At 42.1% G+C, this 18921-nt stretch overlaps 1 protein-coding gene across 5 annotated transcripts in view; it reads right to left on the bottom strand.

Moving 5' to 3' along the window:
* The window catches only part of RCOR1 (REST corepressor 1), a 135155-nt gene that overhangs the window by 11960 nt on the left and 104274 nt on the right, over positions 1 to 18921 (bottom strand). Inside the window, exons 5-9 of one of the 5 annotated variants that reach the window (XR_012416154.1) lie at positions 12439 to 12600; positions 11317 to 11435; positions 10200 to 10327; positions 8520 to 8598; positions 4304 to 4498 (exon numbers count right to left, since the gene is read on the bottom strand). Coding sequence is in view for 3 of the 5 variants with exons in the window: in XM_065518521.1 (XP_065374593.1) it covers positions 4304 to 4498; positions 8520 to 8598; positions 11317 to 11435; positions 12439 to 12600 (555 nt within the window). In the remaining 2 variants the exon portion in view is untranslated. Of the gene's footprint in view, positions 1 to 4303; positions 4499 to 8519; positions 8599 to 9348; positions 9498 to 10199; positions 10328 to 11316; positions 11436 to 12438; positions 12601 to 18921 lie in introns of those variants that run through there. The other 4 variants (XR_012416155.1, XM_065518521.1, XM_065518522.1 and 1 more) reach the window with 4 other exon arrangements.

The following is an 18921-nucleotide window of genomic DNA, read 5'->3' as shown; positions in this document are numbered from 1 at the left end:
GTCCTACCCACTTAGGGGGCTGAGGTGGGCAACTGCTTGAGCCCAGGCCTTCCATGACTGTAACACTACAGTCCCAGGATGGACAACAGACCAAGATCCTGTCTCCAAAAAAAAAAAAAACCAAAATACGCCCCCCAAACATCTAGTGTTTATTAAGCAGAAAAAACCCCAGAGATTAGCTGCCACCATCATGCTAACTGGAAAGTGAGTGGCAACGAAACAGGTAAGAAAAAGGATGCAAAGGTAATCACACTTAAAGAAAAAGACAAGATGAAAAATGGAAAAGTCATCCACTTGTCCTGGCACCCTACCTAGACACCACCACCCTTCCACTACCTTCCTACCCAACCCTCAGTCATACAGAACTTTGTTTTCTACTTTACTGTGGGCATAGTGATTCCTCTTTTTTTTTTTTTTGAGACTGAGTCTCGCTCTGTCGCCCAGGCTGGAGTGCAGTGGCCGGATCTCAGCTCACTGCAAGCTCCGCCTCCCGGGTTCACGCCATTCTCCTGCCTCAGCCTCCCAAGTAGCTGGGACTACAGGCGCCCGCCACTTCGCCCGGCTAGTTTTTTGTATTTTTTAGTAGAGACGGGGTTTCACCGTGTTAGCCAGGATGGTCTCGATCTCCTGACCTCGTGATCCGCCCGTCTCGGCCTCCCAAAGTGCTGGGATTACAGGCTTGAGCCACCGCGCCCGGCCAGTGATTCCTCTTTTAATGTCAGATCATTTTATTCTCCACTCAGAGAAAGACCTAATGCAACCTGCACTGTTCACTGGCTAATTTATGAGACATGCCCAGCCCCCTTCTCGCTGGTAGAGGCTGATGATGTCCTGGGAAGGAGGAAGAGCAGTACACAAAGCACAGGCACACAGAATTCAGCTAAGGAGCTTCTGGTAAAGCTTTTGCTTTTCCTGCTAAAAGGGACAGACTGCTTACCTCCACCCCCACCTCCTCTTCATACTGCCCTGAATGCAGATGTGAGGGTTGCAAAATGGCTCCAGCAGCTTCCAACATGAGGCAACAAGCAAGATGAAAAGCCAACAGCTGAGAATGGCAGAGTAGAAGACCTGAAAAGTACCTGAGTCCCTGAGAGCATCACTGAACACATGAGTAACACCAGTGGCCACTGATGCTGGCACTTCTTGCTATTTGAGGAAAATAAACCCTAAATTGCTTAAGCTGTTGTTAGTCAAGTTTTCTGTTATTCTCAGAATGTATCCTTGATATACCAAACATGACGGCCTCCAGAACAAGTGGCCCCTGTGGACTGACTGCCCATTTTGAGTCTAGAAGCACATTTGGCAATGAACACACTGCTGCTCTGTGGCCCTAAAAGGCTGTGGAAAGGAAATCACCCACCTCCTCTCTGAATGAGGCTCAGTCCTCCCTCTTCATAATTGTGAGCGACCTTCAAATTTTAAAAATTCTTGCTCTTGACCCTGCTCTGAAAACCAAAGAATCTTTTCTCTCTCATACTATGGAGTCAGTAACACCTCCGTGGAAGAGAAGGGCCTCTTTTTCTTTCCTCAATGTATTAAACAGCAACCACCAGGAGCTCACTCAGCAGAGGGAAAAAGGAGCATCCTTGTAAAGGAAGGTAACAATGTCAACAAGAGCTCACAGCCCCAGAGAGAGTTCTTCCAGCGCAAACAGAGCTTCAAATGCTCTCTCACACAGTAGCCCAGACACATTCTGTGAGATCAGGCAGGCCGGGATTAATCTCATTTGAAAAGAGGCCTACAAAGATTAAGTGATTCTCCTAAGAGTAGAGTGCAGCTGTGCCAGCAGCCATGACAAGAAGCTGCTCCTCTGGGCACACAGAGTGTACGTGGGTCCCGGTCTGGGCTGCCTCCCTAAACCACAAAGAAGACGGCCGCACACCCTGCTCTTAGCGTCTATGAGACGACAGTTGGTCTCCTGTTTAACCCTCCAAGGGAACCATCAAGATAAATCAAAAGCAGCAAAAACCAAAAACAAACTGTCAGTCAACAACTTGCTGATGGGTTTCTGGAACTGAATTCCAGAGAGAGAATGAAAGGACAGGAACCAACTACTAGGTTGAACTTTCAGTTTAAATGTACTATGCAATCGGATTAAAATAATAAGCTACATAGCAGGCAAAAATAATTACAAAAAGTGATTTAAAAAACAATATCCTTTACAAGAGCACAAAAAAGTACCAAATATCATGGAATGACTAACAACAGATGCGTAAGTTCTTACACAGAAAACAACACAACATTGAGAGAAATTACAGGCCTACAGAAGCGGAGGGGTATATCATGTTCACTGATGAGGAAACTCAATAAAGACATTAATTCTCCATTTTTATCTATAGATGCAATACAATCCCAATCAAAATTCAAATTATTTTTCTGAAAATTGATAAAGTAATTCTAAATTTTATATGGAAATTAAAAGGCCAGGGATAACCAAGACAATCTTGGAGAACTTATATTACACTAGATAACTAAAATAAAGTACATAAAGTTAGGACAGTATGTATTGGTGAAGGATGGACAAACAGATCAAAGCAACAGAGAACCAGACCCATATGCATACAGACACTAGATGTAAAACAAAGGTACTGCTGCATTGCAAAGGAGAAAGGACAGTTTCTTCAACAAATACTTGACCAAATTGATACTCATATGAAAACAAAACAGTGACTATTAATCCTACATGTAACAACAAATACAGAAAAACATTTCTAGATCAAAATGTAAAAGGTAAAACAACACTTCTAAGATTAACATGGGAGAATATCGTCATGACCTTGAGAAAGGTGAACAGAACTCAAAAACACTAACCTGAAAAGACTAAGAAACTAAACTACCTTAAAATTAAAATTACTGTTCATCAAAAGATACCATTAAGAGTCACAGAATGGGAAACATATTTACCGTATTTACAATACGAGTTGTAGAAAACAACTCAGAGCCTAAATAACACCTATAAACCAGTAAGAAAATATGCAGCCTGACAGAAACAACAGATAAGACTTGAGTACGTCTCACAAAAGAGGATGTCCAAATGGCCAACAAATGGATGAAAAGGTGAGCAACCTCATTAGCCGTCAGGGAACTGCCAAATAAGAAGTACAATGAGGCATCATTATAACCCATTAGAAGGTCTAAAATGTAAGACTACCAAAATGTAGCAATGATGTAGAGCAGTGGTTCTCAAATGGGGACAACTGTGCCCCTGTGAGGTAATCTGGTGATGCCTAGGGATACTTCTGTTGTCACAACTGGTAGGGGGAGGGTGCTACTAGCATTTAGTGGGTCAAGACCAGGGATGCTGCTAAACATCTTACAGTGCACAGAACAGCCCAACATGGTGATAGTGCTACAGCTGGGAAACGCTGATGTGCAACCAAAACACACATCAAATAACAGGACCGCTTTGAAAAACTGTTTAGCTCTCAGGTTGAAAGAAAGCCAGACATAAAATAAACAGTATCATATGAGTTTGATTTCTGTAAAACTCAAAAATGGACAAAAACAACCTATGGTTTAAACATCAGAACAGGGTTAAGTGTGGTAGCTCACACCTGTAATCTCAGTACACTTTGGGAGGCTGAGGCAGGCAGATCACTTCAACTCAGGAGTTCAAGACCAGCGTGGGGAACATGGCAAAACCCCGTCTCTACCAAAAATACAAAAAATTAGCCAGTTGTGATGGCAAGCGCCTGTACTCCCAACTACTTGGGAGACTGAGGTGGGAGGATCGCTTGAGCCCTGGAAGCAAAGGTTACAGTGAGCCAAGATTGCACCGCTGTACCCCAGCCTGGGCAACAGGACAAGACACTGTCTCAAAAACAAAATAAAATTAAAAAGAAAAAAAATCAGAATAGTGGTCACCTACAAGTAGGTAATAAAAGAGGGGTGAAGTTGCTGAGGGAATGCCGCATTCCATGGCATAGTGGCCAGGAGGGAAACGCATGGGCCTGGGGGTAACATTCCATTTTCTGATTCAGATGCAGGTTCCGGGGGTGTGTTCATATTGCAAGAAATCATGGAGACACAGACACATATATAATATAAATATGATATTATTCATATGCTTTCCTATATACTTCAGAAATACTTTCAGATGACACTATATCCATCCACTTCAATTTATATGTTCATTAAAAAGAAAAAAAAATCAATGGGCTAGTACTCAAGATCTGTCCAATTCCTTAGAAACAGAATGCTCCTTTGAGATTTATGGAAAGAGAACGTTCACATATATGAATAACAGAAACACCTCTAAAGTGCTAATTAACTCTTTTACATCCAAGACCCGGCTTAGGAGTACCTGTCGTTTGACTGAAACTAGTTCCATGTCTAGTTGTCTCAGCACCGTGGTAGCAGCAGTGGCATTGGCAGAAACAGCCTCCACATCTTCTTGAGAAAGAAACATTCCTTTAGGAGGTTTCCTTTTTGCTCTATTTTTAGCTTGTGTGCTATGTTTTTCTTTTTTGACCTGAGGAACTGTCTCAGTAGGGGGCACCTGCATGATATACATATGTGATAAATGAAACTTAAAAAAAAAAAGTCAATAAACGTATTTATTTCCTTAGCATGGCACCAAAACAATCTAAGACAAATACCATGCCCTATCAGAACCAAATGAGATCTACAAATTCTAACAGGCAGTTCACAGACAGAATTTGGGCTATGGAGTTTTGACTAAACACAATGAAACTGTGTTCCACTCCTCCTTGTACAAAGACTTCCTTACTCTATCATTTTAAGCCAAAGAAAATAAGAATTCTTGGCTTCCTAAAAAAATATCTGTATTCTCTGCTAATGAGTTTTGTGGCCACACACACATCTGTATTTATCTACATGAAATTATGGCTTTTTATACACATTTTTGGAGAACACAATTTTTAGGGCAACTTATATGACTTACTCTAAAATAATATACCTTCTCATTTAAAAATGCATGACGGCTATTAACTTCTGTAAAACCAAAACCTTCAGAAATGAAACAGTAAAATCTTGTCAAGTTAAAGAATATAATTTACTGGTAACCATTTTAAGAATAAGAAGTTTTTTTTTTTGTTTTGTTTTGTTTTTTTTTTTTTTTTTTTTTTTGAGACGGAGTCTTGCTCTGTGCCCCAGGCTGGAGTGCAGTGGCGCGATCTCGGCTCACTGCAAGCTCCGCCTCCCGGGTTCACGCCATTCTCCTGCCTCAGCCTCCCGAGTAGCTGGGACTACAGGCGCCCGCCACCTCGCCCGGCTAATTTTCTTGTATTTTTAGTAGAGACGGGGTTTCACCGTGTTAGCCAGGATGGTCTTGATCTCCTGACCTCGTGATCCGCCCGTCTCGGCCTCCCAAAGTGCTGGGATTACAGGCTTGAGCCACCGCGCCCGGCCAAGAAGTTTTTATAATTGCTCATAATTTCATCTTGTTAGTGCATTAGCATTCACTGATAAAGCTGAAAATATGACTTTCTGCTTCGTATTTTAAAAGACTGAGCTAAAGACACTGCAAAACTATCATGGTAGAGATAATTTCTTCAACAAGCCGGTAATACAAAAATATTAGTAGGCAATAAACTGTGCTCTGTATGGGACCATGATGTTTAATAAAGATCACCAACTGACTATGCCTGTTCTAGTATCATTTTAACACTTAAAAGAAACTATGGGCCAGGCGGCTGGGCGCAGTGGCTCACACCTGTAATCCCAGCACTTTGGGAGGCCCAGGCGGGCGGATCACAAGGTCAGGAGATCGAGACCATCCTGGCTAACACGGTGAAACCCCGTCTCTAGTAAAAATACAAAAAATTAGCCGGGTGTCGTGGCAGGTGTCTGTAGTCCCAGCTACTTGGGAGGCTGAGGCAGGAGAATGGCATGAACCCGGGAGGCGGAGCTTGCAGTGAGATGAGATCGCATCACCCACTCCAGGCTGGGTGACAGAGCGTGACTCCTCTCAAAAAAACAAAAAAAAAAAACAAAAAAAGAAACTATGATGGGCCAGGTGTGGTGGCTCACGGCTGTAATCTCAGCACTTTGGGAGGCCGAGGCAGGTGGATCACTTGAGGTCAGGAGTTCAAGACTAGCCTGGCCAAGATGGTGAAACCCTGTCTCTAGTAAAAATACAAAAATTAATCAGGTGTGGTGGCGGGCCCCTGTAATCCCAGCTACTTGGAAGGCTGAAGCAGAGAATTGCTTGAACCCAGGAGGCAGAGGTTGCAGTGAGCTGAGATTGGACCACCGCACTCCAGCCTGGGGGACAGAGCAAGACTCCATCCCAAAAAAAAGAAACTATGATTTAGCCATTTTCTTTCTGAATCAGAAATAACATTATATAAACAGGAATTATAAAAATTGTATGAAATCAAGTGTTTTCTCTCATTTAAAATGTGCCACTGAAAAACCTGGTAAATAGCAATACATCAAAACAAAGCTTAATAAAAACTCCAACTACAATATGATTTCCCAAATAATCTAATTTAGCTAACCCTCAGGATCTTATCTGGGCATTCATATAAATTACGCAAAAAAAAAAGACCAATTTCCAATTTGCTGATATATAACCAAAAAACGCCTCAACAATATATATATCTAGAACACGCTGACTCAACAATTCAACTTCCAGGAATTAGTTCTAATAAAAAAAAAAAACCTACAAGCACAAATATTGAGTTATGTGAGAATCAATCAATCCAGCATTGTTTATAAAAGCAAAAAACAGGAAGAATAAACAACTGGGAAATCCACATAGAATAAGGTAACTCAATTATGAAACATTTATGTGACAGAATAATATATAGCTACGTATACAAATATATTTGACATAAAAAAAATTCAAGGTCCAGCCTGACCAACATGGTGGAACCCCATCTCTACTAAAAATCAAAAAAAACTAGCAGGGTATGGTGGCATGTGCCTGTAATCCCAGCTACTCGGGAGGCTGAGGCAGGAGAATCACTTGAACCTGGGAGGCAGGGGTTGCAGTGAGCCAAGATCATACTACTGCACTCCAGCCTGGGCAACAGAGTGAGACTGTCTCAAAAAAAAAAAAAAAAAAAAAAAAAAAAAATCAAGGGGCTGGGCTGGGGATGGCTCATGCCTGTTATCCCAGCACTTTGGGAGGCCACAGTGGAAGGACTGCTTGAGCCCAGGAGCTGGCAGCTGCAGTGAGTCACGGTGCCACTGCATTCCAGCCTGGGTGACACAGAAGACCCTGTCTCAAAAAAGAAAAAAAAAAAAAAAAACCAAGGTAGAGTAAATTTTAAAAGGTTCGAAAAATTACAGAGCTCCCATTTTATTATTTCCAAAAAGTGACTAGATTCAGAATTAAGAATATACATTTTACTGAGAGTTCTCAGGAAAAAGTCACCAAAAGGTTGACAGTGATTATGGATAATAATAATATAAATTGCTTTAATTTTCTTCTTTCAGTTGGCTGTATTTCCTACCTTGTCTATAAGAAGCATATATTACTGAGGTCATTTTAAAGCTTAGATAAATTTAGACCCTTCTGTTTTTACAGGCTTAAAATAACTGGCCGGGCGTGGTGGCTCAAGCCTGTAATCCCAGCACTTTGGGAGGCCGAGACGGGCGGATCACGAGGTCAGGAGATGGAGACCATCCTGGCTAACACGGTGAAACCCCGTCTCTACTAAAAAATACAAAAAAAACTAGCCGGGCGTGGTGGCGGCGCCTGTAGTCCCAGCTACTGGGGAGGCTGAGGCAGGAGAATCGCGTGAACCCGGGAGGCGGAGCTTGCAGTGAGCTGAGATCGCACCACTGCACTCCAGCCTGGGCGACAGAGCGAGACTCCGTCTCAAAAAAAATAAAAAATAAAAATAAATAAATAAATAAAATAACTGTTCTTATAATTTGGAGCAGAGAGAGAGAACTCTCTGAGAAATTTTATTGAAACTATAGACTGTGTCTTCGGAAAAATACCTCTATGAACCTATGTAAAAGTTACATGCAATTGTAGGGGTTCGCGAGCCCCCTGAATCCAGAAACTACAATCTCTTGTATAATTATTTTTTTAAGTGATGAAATGAAACAGTCACCATGTGAGAGAGGATGGTCCTGGCTCACCCTGGTGTGACCAAATTATTGCTTCTGAGTAACAGGAGGGCTGTGCTGAGTCCCTGCCAGCTCCCTGCAGTCACCCCAGGCACGGCATGGGTGCCCAGGATGGGCAGATGCTGGGGCAGCTATAGTGTGAATGGAGACCCTAAGGCTGCCTGGAATTCACCAGACCACTTGCTAGCCTACTGAGCTAATGGTTTATGAAGAAAGTCAGCGAGGACTGCTGTCCTAGGGAACATCATTACTCATTAGTGCTATTTTCTCTCCTTTAAGGCTTCCTTTATTCATATCTATTGGCAAACAAAATTATACAATCTACAAAGCAGAGACAGTATTGTTGAAAAAACAGTCATGCTGCTTTCCACATAGCACTTAATATATTAAGTAAAACAAGCAAGAGGAATGTTTTATTTATGAAACTAGTAATAAAACGTATTCGCCTAAACAATACTAGGGGGAAAAAATACCTCCTTTTTGCTTTCCTTGTTTTGATCAACCTCAATGTCAATGGGATTATTTCCATTTGTTTCTTCCAGTTCATCCTCACTGGAAGGCAAGAACAAGTTATTGAACGGTTATTTTGTACTAATTTTACCAAATACAAACAATAAATTGATTTAACTGAAAATTTTGTACTAATTTTACCAAATATAAACAATAAATTGATTTAATATAAAATTAGTATGTTTTCAGGCTGCTGAGATAAAAACATCTTTGTAATTGAAACAGAATACCAACTCCATAGTTCTTTCAGTCTAAATGATGAAAAACTACTAAAATAGATTCCTAACTTCCCAATCCAGATCGAAAACATGATTGCTCTATATTTGTAAACTGAAAATATCAAATTGAAAATGCATTTACATGTTATTTTCCCATAATTATCTATTGAGGACTAGGATATGATTACTAAACAAAACTGAGAAATTATGGAGAATAAATTTCCACTGCATTGAAACAAACCTGACAACAAGTAAAAAATCCTTTTTCAAGTACCATCTTTCTACCCAAGGCCACACAAAGTCTGAGGCTTTTCTGGTGTCCTGGACAACCAATGTTTTAAAATTAAGTTTAGTTTTAAAAAGAAAACTTACATTGGTATATATTTCAAATGCTTTTTGTAATATCCTGAATGTAGTATTTTATTTAATTTCAATTTCAATTTAATTTAATTCAGTATTTCATTAAATTTAAAACAAACAAACAAGAAAAGTCCCGGTGTAGGTAGGAACGCAACTGTAAAACATGAGAAAACTAAATCTACAGAAGTCAAGTAGCCTGCCCCAGTTTGCCCACCTCGCACTGCTCTGGAATCCATCCCAGGAGACCATGCCCACTATGCGCCACCTCCTCCCCATCCTCCACCAAGGTAGCAGGAAGCTCTAGCTGAGGAAAGAGTGTCCACAAGAAGAAAGAGCCTTCGGTAAGGGAATTTTGTCCCAGTTCCTGCCACGACTTTCACAGGCAAGTCCTGTTAGAAAGTCAACAATTTATCAGGTGCTGCTGCAGCATCTCCATCCCTGCATCCCAAAAGTGGTTAAGGTGCACATGGGAGGTGGAGGCAGAGCTGTTTTTGGCCCCATCAGGGCCAAGTAATGTAAAAAAAGAAAGAAAGCAAGCAAGCTTCTGGGGAGTAAGAATGGAAGTGTTGGCAGGTATTCTTATTTCATACTCAAGGATATCCAATCCCATTCTGTATTATTTAATTTTGATTGCTGTTTAGTAAACTGCACCTGCTTGTAGTAACAGACTTACTATACAGAGAGTAAACTAGGGAAATGAAAAAGCTTCATTAAAAATTGATAAGAGCACTCATCCCTAAACAGACCTACTAGTATGTAAGTCGGAGGCAAAAATATGCAGATGTATCATAGTCAATAATTTTATAGGCTCTTACAATTGAAAAGAGCTTTGGAGATGTTCCTAACATCACTCTCAATTTATACTTGGGCCAAGAGGTTTGAATTCTCCAAAAGTGATACTCAACTTTCAATGTGTTCTCACATGTTACTTTTTCATTTGAAATGATAAAATTCCATCCTGAGATGGGATGCCGGGGACCGTGTATTTCATCCTCCTTGATTTTTTTTTTATTATTGATAAAAATATGACAGGAAATGTGGAAAATAGGATTTTTTAAAACCTACCTATATCTCTCACCACTTTAACAAGAAAACCATTAGGTCTGCGTGCTGCCTTCTGGACTTCAAACATCTTCATTTTAGAGTTAAGGAAAACAAGAGGCTTGGGGAAGACGCATGTTGAACTCACCTGCCTGTATGTACAATTTTACTATGTTAAAAAATAAATGAAAGACCTTAAACATCCCAGTGTAGCCTGTGGCATGTAAGTGGAATCTTCAGAGCTGAGACTAGAACCCATTTCTGAGTGTGAGTTGGCCATTTCCACTTCTCTAAGCTACATACAAGACTGAGGAAGTGATGGTTAGGAAGTATTCTCCATACTAAGCTATCCTTAAAACTAACATCCTTATTAAGAAATTATAGGCCGGGCACAGTGGCTCAAGCCTGTAATCCTAACACTTTGGGAGGCTGAGGTGGGCGGATCACGAGGTCAGGAGATTGAGACCATCCTGGCTAACGTGGTGAAATCCCGTCTCTACTAAAAATACAAAAAAATTAGCCAGGCAAGGTGGTGGGTGCCTGTAGTCCCAGCTACTTGGGAGGCTGAAGCAGGAGAATGGCGTGAACCTGGGAGCTTGCAGAAAGGCGGAGCTTGCAGTGAGCCGAGATCGCGCCACTGCACTCCAGGCGACAGAGCGAGACTTGTCTCAAAAAAAAAAAAAAAAAAATCATAAAATGTTTCTCTTTCTCATTCACACACAAAAAACAGATGGTCAAAAAAAGAAGAAGCAACTCTAAATTGTATTGTTGTGTTTTTGTTTCCACATGACGAAGATAAAAACACACCAAATGAATCTTGTAAAAATATGCCATATTAAACCTCAAACTACAAAATAAAAGATTCTTTTTTATTAAAAGGAGCCACCCCTTCTAAAGGGGCAGGAAAAAAAATGGGTCAAAGTTAACGGACTCAAAATGGAAGTTCACTGACTGCAAGGAAAGAGTGGTGAGAAAAAATCCCTGAATAATGTAACACACTCCAATACATCTCATGAACATGCAGTTCCACCGGGAAGGCACGGGGAGAAAACCAGTCATTCTGCCTTGCCTTTGTGTATCTGGGGCTCTCAGATAGTCCCCTAAGTGGTTAGACAACACCCCAGCCACCCCACGTGCTCACCTCTCCTCCCGCTCCCGTTTTTGTTTCCGGGCATGGCGATCCATCACACTAGTTTTAGTCCTTGTCTTCTTCCAAGAATAGTAAAATTTTACCAGACTTGCTATAGATTTATCAGGAAGCTAAACATAAAAAATGAGTTGGTTTATTTGAATATAAAAGTAATCTTGAAAAATCAAATGTTTAGGTACCTTTAATAAGGATCACTCTTCTATGTCTGAAGCCATAGCCCTTTTTTCTGATAAGAAAAAATTGATAAATGGATTCTTATCAATAGACATTTTAAATTACTAAAGTTTGTAAGTGAAACTTAGTCAATGAAAACCAGTTCAAGATGAATCAAGAGTTTTCACACACCCAATGTCCTTAAATAAAACTTAGTTTATTTTTTAAAAATTCATTTTAACACTTAATGCAAATGTCAGTAAGCTTTTAAGTAGGAGCCTACCAAAGAGCTTTCCAGAATGTAAATGATAAGTCAGCTGTTCCCAAGCAGACAGAGCCCCTTGAGGCACCACCTCAGATAACCATGAAAGATCTTTTGTGCTGGGCGCGGTGGCTCACACCTGTAATCCCAGCACAGGCTGGGCGGGCAGATCATGAGGTCAGAAGATTGACACCATTCTGGCTAATATGGTGAAACCCTGTCTCTACTAAAGATACAAAAAATTAGCTGGGCGTGGTGGCATGCGCCTGTAGTCCCAGTTACTCAGGAGGCTGAGGCACGAGAATCGCTTGAACTCGGGAGGTGGAGGCTGCAGTGAGCCAAGATCGCGCCACTGTACTCCAGCCTGGTGACAGAGCGAGACTCCGTCTTAAAAAAAAAAAAAAAAAGATCCTTCGTACGGGTCTAATCTTTTGGGAGTCCCAACAAGAGGGACTGGGGCGGGTGGGGAGGGTCCAATCACAGATGCCAGGATGGGAAGTGCTAGAAGTGCTTTACTCCTATAACTGGAAAACTCCTCTCCACAGAGCAGCACGTACTAAGCTGAATCTTCGAAAGGGGAACTTTATCAAAAATGGGAATATTTATGTTTGAGTATGATATCCCTATCTCAAGTATGCTGCAGAAGAGAGTAGCTAAGAGAAAAAACTAGTTAGAACTCAGTGGTCTCATCTACTTACCATTTGTTGGATTCTATGAAAAGTTTTCCCATGAAAACTAAAGGCTTGCTCAAATAAGACTTTATCTTCCACAGTCCACTCATCTGGGAAAGGGGTAAAGTTGGGCAAATCAGCCAACGACTTTTCGATATTATGTTTATGCCAGAAGAGCATCCCAAGAGCCTACAAAAATCATATGAGTGAAATTTTACATAAAAAAACAATGAAAATGGAAATGAGACCAAAGAAAGAAAAGTGAGAACTACTTCATATTTAGACAAACTCACTCATATACAGTGCTAAGTGGCAGACACTGTCAGATGCCCCTTTTGCTATTCTTTATAATTGTGGTAACATACACACAACATACTTTTTTTTTCAGGTGATGTAATTTTTATTATAGGTATGTCTTTTAATATAGGTATAAGTATCAAGAAAGAGTGAAGCAATTTAAATAAATTATTTAATTTTCAAACAAAATACAGTATATTTTAATTGGAAATTACACATACAATAAAAATATTTTTCTTGGAAACGATAAGTATACAATTTAGGATGGTGATAACTTGTTAGGTACAGCAACAAGGGAAGGTGATACTTGTTAGGTATGGCAACATAGGTATCATCAGGGAAGTGGTCACAGAGAAACTATCTACAAACAATTATTCTAAAATAGTTAAAAATTAGCATGAACATAAAGAGATGAAATGAAAAATGAATACTGGCTTTCACTCCTTAGAAACTGGCTGGGTGTGGTGGCTCACACCTGTAATCCCAGCACTTTGGGAGGCCGAGGTAGGTGGATCACATGAGGTCAGGAGTTCAAGACTAGCCTGGCCAACATGGTGAAACCCTCTCTCTACTAAAAATTCAAAAAAAAATTAGCTGGGCATAGTGGCGCATGCCTGTAGTCCCACCAATTCAGAAGGCTGAGGTAGGAGAATCACTTGAACCTGGGAGGCAGAGGTTGTTCCAGCTTGGGTGACAGAGACTTGTCAAGGGAGGGAGGGAGGATTTATTACTGTTACTCCATTTTTCTAATAGAAACTTGATTTCGGCCAGGCGCGGTGGCTCACACCTGTAATCCCAGCACTTTGGGAGGCTGAGGTAGGTGGATCACATGAAGTCAGGAGTTTGAGAGCAGCCTGGTCAACATGACGAAACCCTCTACAAAAGACTCTACTAAAAATACAAAACATTAACTGAGTGTGGTAGCGCATGCCTGTAATCCTAGCTATTCAGGAGGCTGAGGCAGGAGAATCACTTGAACCAGGGAGGCATAGGTTACAGTGAGCTGAGATCGCGCCACTGCACTCCAGCCCGGGCAACAGAGCGAGATTCCGTCTCAAAAAAAAAAGAAAAAAAAAAAAACATAAATTTTATCCACCTAACCATCCAAGTGAACAGCTCAGTAGTATTGAATACATTCATAATGTTGTACAATCATCCCAATATCCATCTCCAGAGCTCTTTTCAACTTGTAATAGGGAAACTCTGTACCCATTAAACAACAGTTCCTATTCCCTCTCCCTATTCCTCCCAACCCCCAGCCCCTGACAACTATCATTCGACTTTCTGTCTTTAAGACTATTATTATTATTGATCGGGTGTGGTCGCTCATGCCAGTAATCCCAGCACTTTGGGAGGCTGAGGTGGGCAAATCACCTGAGGTCAGGAGTTCAAGATCAGCCTGGCCAACATAGCGAAACCCCATCTCTACTAAAAACACAAAAATTAGCCAAGTGTGGTGGCTTGCGCTTATAATCCCAGCTACTCGGGAGGCTGAGGCAAGAGAATCACTTGAACCTGGGAGGTGGACGTTGCAGTGGTGAGTCGAGATCATGCCATTGCACTCCAGCCCGGGTGACAAGAGCGAAACTCTGTCTCAAAAAAAATTGTTTTAATTTATTATTACTATTATTATTATTATTATTTGAGGCAGAGTCTGGCTCTGTCACGCAGGCCAGAGTGCAGTGGTACTCACTGCAACCTCCACCTCCCAGGGCCAGGTGATCATCCTTGATTGCCTCAGCCTCCCAAGTAGCTGGGATTACAGGCACATGCCACCACACCTGGCTAATTTCTTTTTTTTTTTTCTTTTTTTTTTTGAGATGGAGTCTGGCTCTGTTGCTCAGGCTGGAGTGCAGTGGCGCGATCTCGGCTTACTGCAAGCTCCGCCTCCCGGGTTCACACCATTCTCCTGCCTCAGCCTCCTGAATGGCTGAGACTACAGGCGCCTGCCGCCACGTCCGGCTAACTTTTTTTTATTTTTAGTAGAGACGGGGTTTCACCATGTTGGCCAGGATGGTCTTGATCTCCTGACATCGCGATCCGCCCGCCTCGGCCTCCCAAAGCGCTGGGATTACAGGCGTGAGTCACCATTCCCAGCCAAATTTCTTGTACTTTTTGTAGAGACAGGATTTTGCCATGTTGCCCAGGCTGGTCTTGAACTCCTGGGCTCAACTGATCTACCCACTTTGGCCAGAAGTAGAATTGGTGGATAATATGGTAATTCTATTTTTTTTTTTTTTGAGACGGAGTCTCGCTCTGTAGCCCGGGCTAGAGTACAGTGGCCGGATCTCAGCTCACTGCAAGCTCCGCCTCCCGGGTTGACGCCATTCTCCTGCCTCAGCCTCCCGAGTAGCTGGGACTACAGGCGCCCGCCACCTCGCCCGGCTAGTTTTTTGTATTTTTTAGTAGAGATGGGGTTTCACGGTGTTCGCCAGGATGGTCTCGATCTCCTGACCTCGTGATCCACCCGTCTCGGCCTCCCAAAGTGCTGGGATTACAGGCTTGAGCCCGGCCCGTAATTCTATTTTTAATTTTTTAAGGAGCTGCCATCCTGTTTTCCCCACCGGGTGTACCATTTTACATTCTCACCAACAGTGAATGTCCTTGTCTCTTATAACCTTTTTAAATTTAAAGTCTATTTTGACTGATATTATTATAATCACTCCTGCTTTCTTTGGTTACTACTTGCATGGGATACCATTTTCCACCCTTTCACTTTAAAACTGTGTCTTCGGAGCTAATGTAAACCTCTTGTATATAGTGGGATTCTGTATTTTTTACCCATTCTGACAATCTCTGTCCTTTGGAAAGTTTAATCCATTTATATTTAAAGTAATCACTGATAAGGAGGAACTTTTGTCATTTGGCTATTTGTTTCATATACTCCTTAAAGCTTTTTATGTCCTTCATTTCCTGAATTACTGTCTTTTTAGGTTTTATTTATTTTATTTTATTTTTTTAAAGACAGGGTTTCACTCTCATTGCTCAGGCTGGAGGAGCAATGGCATGATCTTGGCTCACTGCAACCTTCTCCCTTCCAGGCTTAAGCAATTCTCCTGATTCAGCCTCCTGGGCAGCTGGGACTACAGGTGCATGCCACCATGTGCAGCTAATTTTTTTTTGTAGAGACAGGGTTTCGCCATGTTGCCTAGGTTGGTCTCCAACTCCTGAGCTCAAGTGATCTGCCCCGAAGTGCTGGGATTATAGGTGTGAGCCACCACGTCCAGTCTCATTTTTATGTTTTGTTGATTATTTATAGTGAAAGATTTAAATTTCTTTCCATTTCATTGTGTATATATTCTATAACTATTTTCTGAGGCTGGGCATTGTCGCTCACACCTATAACCTCAGCACTCTGGGAGGCCGAGGTGAGAGGATCACTTGAGCTCAGAAGTTGGAGACCAGCCTGGGGAACGTAGCAAGACCATGAATCTACGAAAAACAAACAAACAAGTTAGCCAGGCATGGTGGTGCACGCCTGTAATTGCAGCTACTTGAGGGGCTGAGGCAGGAGGACTGCTTGACTCAGCCCAGGGGTTTGAGGCTGCAGTGAGCTATGATCACACCACTGCACTCCAGCATGGGTAACAGAGCAAGACCTTGTCTCAAAACAAAACAAACAAAAAGACACAAGTTTTTATTTATTTTAAATTGCACATTAGGCCTTTATTACACTGATCTAGAAAGAAAGATTTAGTACAGTTATGCTCACAATGAATACTGGGTCCACATGGCAGAGCCAAGCAATTAAAACACGATTTAGAAATCAGTCAGTGAAAGAAATATTTGGACATGATCAAGAGGCATTTCACTGCCACAAAACAAGGTAGGGGAGGGATTCGAAAACCCATAGCAGGATGCAATCCTACCCCTTAGAGGTCAAGAAGTTTATCCCATGTTGGTGTGAGGAATGGCTTCTTTTCCTTTTTTTATTTTTATTTTTTTTGTTGTTGTTGATACAGAGTTGTGATCTAGAGTGCAATGACATGATCTTGGCTCACTGCAACCTCTGCCTCCCAGGCTCAAGCGATCTTCCCACCTCAGCCTCCAGAGTAGCTGAGACTACAGGCACCCACTACCACGTTTAGGTGATTTTTAAATTTTTTATAGAGATGAGGTGTCACTATATTGCCCACGCTGGTTTCAACCTCCTGGGCTCAACTAACCCTCCCACCTCATCCTCCCAAGTAGCTAGGACCACAGACACATACCACCGTGTCTGGCCGATTTTAATTTTTTCTAGAGACAGGATTTTGCCATGTTGTCTAGGATGGAATGGCTTATTTTCTGATGACCACATGTGGGACTACTTCAACTGCTACCAAAAATTCCAGAAGGGGGCTGGGCGCGGTGGCTCACACCTGTAATCCCAGCACTTTGGGAGGCCGATGTGGGTGGATCATGAGGTCAGGAATTCGAGACCAGCCTGACCAACATAGTGAGACCACCCTGTCTCTACTAAAAATACAAAAATTAGCCAGGCATGGTGGCGGGCACCTGTAATCCCAGCTACTCAAGAGGCTGAGGCAGGAGAATCGTTTGAACCCGAGAGGCGGAGGTTGCCGCGAGCTGAGATCACACCATTGCCCTACAGCCTGGGTGACACAGCGAGACTCCGTCTCAAAAAAATAAAACAAGGCCAGGCACGGTGGCTCATGCCTGTAATCTCAGCACTTTGGGAGGCCGAGACGGGTGGATCGCGGGGTCAGGAGATCGAGACCATCCTGGCTAACACGGTGAAACCCCGTCTCTACTAAAAATTTTTTAAAAATTAAAAAAAATTAGCTGGATGCGGTGGCGGGCACCTGTAGTCTCAGCTACATGGGAGGCTGAGGCAGGAGAATGGCGTGAACCCGGGAGGCAGAGCTTGCAGTGAGCCGAGATTGCTTCACTGCACTCCAGCCTGGGTGACAGAGTGAGACTCTGTCTCCCCAAAAAAAAAATAAAATAAAAATAAATAAATAAAAAATTAAAAATCCCAGAAGGGTTTTTGCTTTGTATTATTTTTACATACAATTTTTTGGAAAAGTAAATCTAACACATGAACTTAATACAGGATTGCTCTCAACCTTCTAGAGCCACCTTCCCTGGGGTCAGGGAGGAAATGGTTGTTTTTTCACATCACTGTGCAGGTTATAGCCATCTTCCACTGGAACGAGCAGAGCTCTCCTGACAGTAGTCTGACTAGAGAAGAGTACAGGATTGGCTCCTGGGGTCAAAAAGGCTCTCTTTGCTTCTCCTCCTTGGTCATGACAGCATGGCTCCTCCTGCAAAGGTCCTTAGTAAACAAAGCCCTGGCAAAAGCCCAAGTCACTACCTCTCAACTCTCTTGGATAAGGGGAACTTTCTCCCTGCACCAGAGGTGCTATTCTGACTAGATTATATGAAGCAAGTGGGTGCAGGAGACAAAAATGGTTACAATGAAAATGGGAGCCACGAGTTCCCATCTGCGGCTGCAACGTAAGATGCCTACAGATGTGGTCAGTGTGGCATGTGCAGAAAGGAGGTGAAGAAGAATGGCTGGGCAGGGAGTGTTCCTTGAGAGAGCAGTCAGCTTGCTGGCCTTCACTTCTGGGCCTTGTCCTGGGCAGCCACAGCTTCCATGGCTTTATGCACGGTCTCTTCATCTCCCAGGAACTTTTTTCATTCATGGGCTTGATGGGTTTCAAGTTCTTGTCCAATTTATAGACAATGGGATTACCAGTTCACAAGTTCAGCTCCACTATGGCCTCTTCAGAGAGACTCTCCAGCAGCTTTTAATTGAGAATATCCTCATTTCTCCCCTTTACTTTTGAAAGCATTTTCTCAGATACAGAATTCTTAGTTGACAGTTTTCTTCTCTTGCTGCTTTGAATATATTAGCCCACTTCCTCTGGCTTCCAAAGGTTTTGACAAGAAATACCCTAACAAGCTTATTCAGGATCCCTTATATGTAATAGGTTAGTTCTCTCTTGCTGCTATCAAGATTCTCTCTCTCTTCGAAGTTTCATTATGTGCTTTGGTGAGTTTGAGTTTATCCTACCTGGAGTTCACTGAGTTTCTTGGATGTTTATATTCACGTCTTTCATCAAATTTGTGAAGTTTTTGGCCCCTATGTCTTCAAATAATTTCTCTGTTCCTATCTCTTTCTCTTACCCCTTATGCAACTTTCACATGCATATGTTAGTCCACCCAGTGTGTTCCTAGGGTACCTTAGGCTCTAGTTACTCTTCA

The sequence above is a fragment of the Macaca fascicularis genome, chromosome 7 (assembly GCF_037993035.2).
Source record: "Macaca fascicularis isolate 582-1 chromosome 7, T2T-MFA8v1.1".
Classification (NCBI taxonomy): Eukaryota; Metazoa; Chordata; class Mammalia; order Primates; family Cercopithecidae; genus Macaca; species Macaca fascicularis.
This window is presented reverse-complemented; position numbering and strand designations above follow the sequence as displayed.